The sequence below is a fragment of the Osmerus eperlanus genome, chromosome 19 (assembly GCF_963692335.1).
Source record: "Osmerus eperlanus chromosome 19, fOsmEpe2.1, whole genome shotgun sequence".
Lineage (NCBI taxonomy): Eukaryota > Metazoa > Chordata > Actinopteri > Osmeriformes > Osmeridae > Osmerus > Osmerus eperlanus.
In genome coordinates this window covers 6,627,057-6,636,391 of record NC_085036.1, presented here as the reverse complement: position 1 = coordinate 6,636,391, position 9,335 = coordinate 6,627,057, and the positions used below count along the sequence as shown (strand labels likewise).

At 42.0% G+C, this 9,335-nt stretch overlaps 1 protein-coding gene across 2 annotated transcripts; it reads left to right on the top strand.

Annotated features, from left to right (window-relative positions):
• Window positions 1-4,320: 4,320 nt before the first annotated feature.
• On the top strand, window positions 4,321-6,535 carry LOC134039399 (DNA polymerase theta-like). 2 transcript variants are annotated; one of them, XM_062485242.1, is made up of 7 exons: window positions 4,321-4,399; window positions 4,616-4,717; window positions 4,919-5,030; window positions 5,184-5,308; window positions 5,424-5,559; window positions 5,881-5,984; window positions 6,159-6,535. In XM_062485242.1, the coding sequence occupies exons 1-7, from the start codon at window positions 4,322-4,324 to the stop codon at window positions 6,270-6,272; spliced, it is 771 nt and encodes a 256-aa protein (XP_062341226.1). In that variant the 5' UTR covers window position 4,321; the 3' UTR covers window positions 6,273-6,535. The 2 variants fall into 2 exon arrangements, with proteins under 2 accessions (XP_062341226.1, XP_062341225.1); XM_062485241.1 differs by having other exon boundaries at window positions 5,400-5,559.
• The last annotated feature ends 2,800 nt before the right edge of the window (window positions 6,536-9,335 follow it).

Sequence of the window (9,335 nt, the reverse complement as noted above, 5' to 3'; positions counted from 1 at the left end):
TCTTCTGAACAAGCAGGTGAACAGTACAGCTTTCTCAGGAGATTTTCTCAGTCAGGCTAATCAGACAATTTTGTGTTTTTGGTGAGTAATTATTATTTACTTATTAATATTTACTTTGTATAATATTAGTCGTAACATTGTATTTTATTACTTTGTTTTATCCACATTGCCTGGTGAATGTTTGGAACGGTTGGAAAACGTTTGTGTTTTAACAACGTTTCTGTAATTAGTTATTGCTTAGGGAATTGTTCAAATCTGTGAATATATTTCCAACTTTATCTGTCTTGGCTATATACAACCAATTAATAATTTATCAGTAAGGCAGAGATAATAATATGTAGAGAACCAGCCTTTTAGTGCCAAATTGAATTTTAGTGCTGGCTATATTCATAATGGAAACAGTTTTCTATTCTGATTATTTAAAAACTGAAAAAACTGAAAGTAGTACTGTCATTGTCACGTTTTACAGAAAACACAATCGAAATGACCAAATGAGGAATATTGACGTATATTTATTTAAAATTATATAGGCTACTGTATAAAATATGTATTATGTCCAAATGCTACACATTATGACGTAGGCTACAGCAACGTAATAATGGTGTACATTCATACTTTAATCTAACATTACAGAGCTACATCACATTTCTTCTGAAAAAGTGAACGGTATTTACTGTCTAGCTTTCTCTGAAGATTTTCTCAAGCTAATCAGCCAATTTCGGTGAGTTATTCTTCTTAACACATTAATACTTAGTGTAATCTCACATGTAACGGAATTTTATGCTAAATGTAATCCACACTTCTGTAATGCAGTTACCGTCAATAACATGGGTGTACAACTAAAAACAAATGTCCTCCACATTCAAAATTCTGTACATTTACAGCAAGTTTTGATACATGGTTTTCTTATTGTGCATTGTTATGACAGACCACATCAGTAAAAAGAGACTCAAGACTCAGTCCACAAAAGTAAATCAAACCTCAACAGCATTGCAGTTACTAACATTTTTTTTAAATCTCAATTGCTTCACAGCCAATTACTGTGCGAAAACATTAAGGAGAGGCAGATTGATGGCTGCAACAAACATGCCGAATCCAGACTCTCCCAGTCAGGTCAGCTCCTCTTTAATAACACTTTCCCATATCACTGTTATTGGCCATAGGCTAATGCAGGGGTTTTCAGAGACTAGATTTATGCAAACCGTGCCCTGACTAATTAACGATGTTGATGATTCTCCACAGTCTGACAGAGTGACAGCATTGCTGAAGAGAAGGGATGAGCGTCCTCTTTCCTCCATCAGCTTGTCATACTCGGATGTCACAACTGACTCAGACACTGATGGTGAATCTCAGGTGAGAGAGCTGTACCTGATGCTGACATTGGGTTATATATTGTTTTCTGTAATGGCAAGTAACCATGCTTGGTGAAGACTAACGACGTATCTTTCACAGAGTGATGATCCTCAGTACCATCCTTGGACCAAAAGAAGTGGCAAGGATTCAACCAAGGGGGATGACCTGTCTCTACATTCATTTGATGAGGCAGATTTTCTGGTCAGCTTGTGCATAGTGATAAGTGAAATGGATAAGGTCTTGCATCAACTTACATTTCAATACTTAAACACCAAACATAGTCAAATCCCAGTGACTGTGTCTCTAATGTAGGGAGATGAACATGATGGAATCAGTTCCCGACAGAATGTCAGAGATTCGAAAAATGGGGATGACCTCTCTATTCATTCATTCGATGAGGCCGATTTTCTGGTCAGTTTGTGCATCAAAAGCATCAAGGTACATTACATTTTTGAACATAGACTAACAATATGTTACCATCTGACCCACAGTGTGATGAGGACTGTGACCACAGTGTGAAACCTGTTCAGGACAAATGCCTGGTATGTGTGTGACAAAAGGTCTATGAATTGGCCTGTTTTTATGTTCAGATTTTCCCCTCTGCCCTGTTCCTGCACATTGTACTTTACTCTTGCTCTCCCTCTAGAATCGTGTTACGGATTGCGAAGTCCAGGACATTCTGTCTCCCTCTGTGAGTGTACGGGAAGAGAACAGAGCCAATCTGCGGAAGAGAGCCAGGCAGGCCCGTGCCGAAAGACACAATTTCTTTAAAATGTTTGAAAAAATCCTGCAAGACCTGGAACGTGACGCAGACATGGAGGAGATCCCGAACACCAAACACGTCAAAGACGTGTCTGCTGTGAAGATCCAGAGACAGGTATCGAATGACACTATCCTGATTAAGTTGGTCGATTGTCATCCTAAAGCGCCTTGGAAAGATCTCAGGTCCCACATGCCAAAAGGTTATATCTTCTCTTGTCTCCCCAGGATCTCTCTGAGATAGAGATCACTTCTGTGGTCCCCCTCTCCATTGAGGATGCCACGGACTCAACCCCTCTGACTCCTCCTACTCCCGAGGTCCTCCTCTTGAACCAGCAGGTCCCCCAGGCTCCTCTCAACTGTGTCACCGTTGGAGTTGTGACTCCTAGCAGGCCTGAGACTCCGCCTGCTGTGGGGTGTTTGCCCCACTCTTGTCTGCCAGCAATCACCAACTTGAGCACTGATGCAAAGAAGCTGCTGCAAGGAGGATTGGATGAGCTCCAGCAGGTGGGTCATTATCATCACAGGCAAATATATGATGATATTCACAAGGTGTTCTGTTTTCAGGATATGACGAAGCAGACAACGGGGAAAAAGAAGGCCAAAGCCCAGTCACACATCCAACCACTGACTGTGGAGGAAGATTCCATTAACAACGGGAAGGAGAAGAAAAAGAAAAATGTGGGAAAGAGGTGAGGGCAGATAGCAGAAAGGCTAAATGAAGGGGGTCGTACAATGTGGGTAAAGAGCGCAAGACCCTCATTGTAAGGATGTGAGAATGCATACTGGTATGGCAGATTACATTTGATGTTTTTTCTTATGATTGACAGGTTTCTCCAGTGGCTGTCGCGCAAACTCATATGCGGCTGTTGTTCAGATGTTTAACAAACATCATGCATGCATATTCATGCTCTTTCACTACACTGAGATCATGTAGACATACACACTCCACCCTTACACACACACATTCACTCTCTCTCTTTCTCTTTCTCTCTCTTTCTCTCTCCCTCTCTTTCACACACATACCCTCTCTCTCTCTTTTTCTCTCTCTCTCTATTTCTCACACACACACACACATCTACACACATTCACTCTCTCTCTCTTTCTCTCTTTTTCTCTCTCTTTTTCTCTCTCTCTCTCTCTCTCTCTCTCTCTCTCTCTCTTTCACTACACATAGATCATGTAGACATACACACTTATGACATCATCAGTTACACACCAGAATTTTTTTTTCATATCACAGATGCTTGACTAAATGTTGTTCTCAATAAAGTTATTATTTTGTGTTTCATTTGGTATTGCTTTTTGATGGTTGATGATTATACTGACCTGCTTCACATGGGTTTCCTGTAGTGGAGATGGACTACTAGTGTTTTCTTCTGGGAGTCTGATAAAGGAAAGAATAAAAATGAATGGTCACACATAAAATATACACAGAAAAATTATTACAAATATTGTTACAATGTAAACTTGACAAAATGTGTAGTCCAGAGCCATAGAAAAAATGTCTATGGCTCTGGTGTAGTCTAAACTGGACTATGGGCCGTAGTGGACTTGATGGACAATCTCATATGGCCGTCACCTAGACATTACAGAACCTTAGCAGCGAAAGTTGGATCCCTCTGCATCAAAACACTTCCTGACGTCACAGTTTGGCTTTCACAACGTATGCTGTATCTAGCCAACCAACTTTGAGATCCAGATGGCCACCGTTGTGGGCGAGAGCCCCCTCTCACAAGATGGCCGCCAGGCTGCCACCCGGCCAGGGTACGTGGGGACCACAGGGAGAGACCGAGAGGGTGACCGTAGGGACACAGAGTGCTGGGGTGGATGGGAGGAGAGACCACAGGAAAAGGCATGCTGGAGAGAGGAGCTGAGTCAAAAGGGGCTCTGTGGAGATCTCAGAGAAAAGCACAGAAAAGTCTCCCTCCAGCTGTATGCTCCTAGGGTGACATTCATAATGATGACACGGTGGGTTTGTCCTCCCAGCAGGAGAGGGCGCTCCAGGCTGCCAGCCCCTCCTGCAGGCAGTCCAGAGAAGGATGTCGCCTTCTCCGTCAGCATGAGACACCCCTTCTCAGGTTAGGCCACCCCCTCCTTTGGCTTTGCGTGCACGTGCAGTCAAAATGAGTTTTGATTGGATTCATTGAAGGTGTGTCTCTCTATCTCTCTACCTCCCTCTATATCTCTCTCTCTCTCTGTAGGAGGGATGATCCTAGCTGCAGATTATTCCCAGTTGGAGCTGCGGGTGCTAGCTCACCTCTCTAAGGACCGGCGCCTCCTACAGGTCAGGAGATACACGCATGCACAAACACAGTCAGACAGGAATGCTGACAGCAAAATGGTCCTCACCTGATGCACTCTCTCTGTCTTTCTCTCTGTTTCCTCTCTCTCTCTCTCTCTCTCTCTCTCTCTCTCTCTGTCTGTCTGTCTGTCTGTCTGTCTGTCTGTCTCTCTGTCTCTCTCTGTCTCTGTCTCTCTCTGACACGTGTGTCTGAGCCAGGTGCTGAACGGAGGGGTGGATGTTTTCCGCTGCATCGCGGCAGAGTGGAAGAACATAACCCCAGATGCTGTGAAGGACGGCCTCAGACAGCAGGCCAAGCAGGTGGGGTGGGGCGGGGGGGATGCTATCAAGGCTAGTTGGTCAAGAACAAAATAAAAAGGGCTGGGTGAGGCTGACTGGCCGATAAACAAACACACACATACTCACTTCATGAAGGTGTGCCACTTACAAATCAGCAAAATCCCGAAGTCACATCATGACAAGTCATTAATGTGTGTTAAACATGTGTGCTAACACACTCAGATTTGCTATGGCATCATCTACGGGATGGGAGCCAAGTCTCTGGGGGAGCAGATGGGCGTGGATGAGAACGATGCTGCCTGTTACATAGAGAGCTTCAAGGCCAGATACACAGGTAGACACTGTCTGTGGGCACATTCTTTTAGCCTTGCAAAACAAAGATGCACCATTCCTGTTTGTTCAACTTGTGTGTTGTGTTCATGATTGGTTAAGAGTATGTTTCTGTGTGTGTGTTTCTCTCTCTGTGTGTGTGTGTGTGTCCATCCAGGGATCCAGTCCTTCCTGAGAGACACGGTGAAGAGCTGTGTAAAAAAGGGCTACGTTCAGACACTGCTGGGACGCAGGAGATACCTGCCTGGGATCACAAACGGCAACACCTACGCCAGGGCACATGTATGTGTGTGTGTGTGTGAGGGGGTGAGGGGGTGTGAGGCCCATCTGAAGTGTTATAACACATCTTATCTCTGATGTTTGACTGTAACAGAGTGTGTGTGGTTCTGCCTCTCAGGCAGAGCGCCAGGCGGTGAACACCACTGTTCAGGGTTCAGCTGCTGACATTGTTAAACTGGCCACTGTCAACATCCAGCAGAGACTACAGGAAACCTTCCCTACTGCCCCCCTGTCACATCAACACCCACACTCAGGTAACACACACAGTAGCAAGTAGCTCACAACATTTACAAAAGGTACACATCATGTGACTATTTCAAATATGTCTGTATGAACACAAACACTAATGGCCTTTGCACACATTTGAGTCCGAAATTCGTGTCTGAAATGTTTGCACGTTAAAAAACGTTATGTCAATCACGCTTACACACTACCTCCGAAACATTTAGAGTTTTTTTGACAATTCAAAGCCACCAAATTTTGAGGCTGACGATTACAAAAAAACGCATACGAACATTTTGCACTCAGTGTGAAAAGGCCTTTACTGTGGTACTGATGCGTCAATGGCTGTGCAGACAGGGGCCGTAGCAGGACATGGCCTCGGGTCAGAGGGGCTTACTTCATCCTGCAGCTGCATGACGAGCTGATCTACGAGACCACAGAAGAAGACCTCATTCGGGTATGACCCTGAACCCTGAGCTTTAACCCCTGACCTTTAGCACCCTAACTTTGAGCACCCTAACCTTGATAGACAGGCTCAGGCCTTAACCCTTCAAGGCTGCCTACAGTGTGATACAGGACAATACTGTGTAAGGACAGAATTTCAGACATGTTTTTCCTCCATCTCCCTTAGGTGGCTCAAATAGTGAAGAGAGAGATGGAGTCAGCAGTCAAGCTTTATGTGAAGCTCAGAGCCAAAGTCAGGGTGGGACCCAGCTGGGGTGACCTCCAGGACATGGAAATATGAAGGTGGGTTGAAAGTGGCCTTAGACATACTGAAGTAGGACTTGACAGCTTTACACAAGTGTTGCTTTCTGTGTTTTTCTACGTATATTTCTGTGTGATAGTCATTTATTCTCAACAATATACTGAATGGACTGAAATGTTTAACATATTTTAAAGTGTCAAGATAAGTTTTAATCTCTGCTGTTTACGAATGAACTGAATGTAGTAATGCATATGTATATTTTTAATCCTCTAAATTGTGATCCTGTGTAAAAGTTATTTGTCGGGGTAACATTTGATCCCATAATTACATATTAATAATATTGTGTTTGAAACGTACAGTAAATGTAATCCATGAATCTCTGAATGTAACCTCCATACTGTGCTGTATGTTAGGATGATTTGTAAATAAAACAAATATATATGAGCAAAGCATCAACAGTGAGACCTCTTTATTAATATCATTTAATAACTATTGAAGCATCTGGTGCTGGAACACCTCAAATCCATCACGGACCCTCTCTTGGACCCCCCTGCAGTTTGCCTACAGAGCCAACAGGTCTGTACATACAGCTACAATTAAAACACGAACAAGGTGCTTGGACTGGGGCAGCTAGCTGAGCCAGTGGTTAGCTGGTCAGGTCCATGCTGGCATGCACGAAGCAAAAATGTTTTGGAGGGAAACAAGAGCTTGCTTATGAAAAATTATGTCTGTATCTTACTTCGACTCGAATGCCAGAGGAGTTCCCGAACAGACCTACACTGCTACAATTATAGACAGGAAAGAATGTAGTCCCAGCCAAGTATTGCTTTGTATGGATTTCAAAATAAAAGATTTACTAAATGACAACATGTGGCGCAAATGAGCGAAATAACAATAATTGCAGGTAATTTATTGGAGTGATTTAAATGATGAGAAATATTGACGTAGGCCTATGTATATTTATATCAATACGTTCCATCTTTATGAAAAATACATCCGAATGCTAGACATAATGACGTACAAAAAAACGTAATAATGTGTTATCTGCATACTTTATTGTAACATTACAGAGCTTGCTCATATTTCTTCTGAACAAGCAGGTGAACAGTACAGCTTTCTCAGGAGATTTTCTCAGTCAGGCTAATCAGCCAATTTTGTGTTTTTGGTGAGTAATTCTTATTTACTTATTAATATTTACTTTGTATAATATTAGTCGTAACATTGTATTTTAATACTTTGTTTAATTCACATTGCCTGGTGAATGTTTGGAACGGACGGGAAAAGGTGGCGTTTGTGTTTTAACAACGTTTCTGTAATTAGTTATTGCTTAGGGAATTGTTCAAATCTGTGAATATATTTCCAACTTTACCTGTTGGCTATATACAACCAATTCATAATGTATCAGTAAGGCAGAGATAATGATATGTAGAGAACCAGCCTTTTATTGCCAAATTGTATTTTAGTGCTGGCTATATTCATAATGAGAGATTATTCTGATTATTTAAAAACTGAAAAAACTGAAAGTAGTGTCATTGTTCATGCAAATCACGTCTTACAGAAAGCACAATCGTAATTACCAAATGATAAATATTGACGTATATTTATTTAAAATGATATATAAATATCTGTATAAAAGTAGCTTATGTCCAAATGCTACACATTATGATGTAGGCTACAACAACGTCATAATGGTGTACATTCATACTTTAATCTAACATTACAGAGCTACATCACATTTCTTCTGAACAAGTGAACGGTAATTACTGTCTAGCTTTTACTGAAGATTTTCTCAAGATAATCAGCCAATTTGGTGCTTTTCGGTGAGTAATTCTTCTTAACACATTAATACTTAGTGTAATCTTACATGTAACGGAATTGAATGCTAAATGTAATCCACACTTCTGTAATGCAGTTACCGTCAATAACATGGGTGTACAACTAAAAACAAATGTCCTCCACATTCAAAATTCTGTACATTTACAGCAAGTTTTGATACATGGTTTTCTTATTGTGCATTGTTATGACAGACCACATCAGTAAAAAGAGACTCAAGACTCAGTCCACAAAAGTAAATCAAACCTCAACAGCATTGCAGTTACTAACATTTTTTTTAAATCTCAATTGCTTCACAGCCAATTACTGTGCGAAAACATTAAGGAGAGGCAGATCGATGGCTGCAACAAACATGCCGAATCCAGACTCTCCCAGTCAGGTCAGCTCCTCTTTAATAACACTTTCCCATATCACTGTTATTGGCCATAGGCTAATGCAGGGGTTTTCAGAGACTAGATTTATGCAAACCGTGCCCTGACTAATTAACGATGTTGATGATTCTCCACAGTCTGACAGAGTGACAGTACTGCTGAAGAGAAGGGATGAGCGTCCTCTTTCCTCCATCAGCTTGTCATACTCGGATGTCACAACTGACTCAGACACTGATGGTGAATCTCAGGTGAGAGAGCTGTACCTGATGCTGACATTGGGTTATATATTGTTTTCTGTAATGGCGAGTAACCATGCTTGGTGAAGACTAACGACGTATCTTTCACAGAGTGATGATCCTCAGTACCATCCTTGGACCAAAAGAAGTGGCAAGGATTCAACCAAGGGGGATGACCTGTCTCTACATTCATTTGATGAGGCAGATTTTCTGGTCAGCTTGTGCATAGTGATAAGTGAAATGGATAAGGTCTTGCATCAACTTACATTTCAATACTTAAACACCAAACATAGTCAAATCCCAGTGACTGTGTCTCTAATGTAGGGAGATGAACATGATGGAATCAGTTCCCGACAGAATGTCAGAGATTCGAAAAATGGGGATGACCTCTCTATTCATTCATTCGATGAGGCCGATTTTCTGGTCAGTTTGTGCATCAAAAGCATCAAGGTACATTACATTTTTGAACATAGACTAACAATATGTTACCATCTGACCCACAGTGTGATGAGGACTGTGACCACAGTGTGAAACCTGTTCAGGACAAACGCCTGGTATGTGTGTGACAAAAGGTCTATGAATTGGCCTGTTTTTCTGTTCAGATTTTCCCCTCTGCCCTGTTCCTGCACATTGTACTTTACTCTTGCTCTCCCTCTAGAATC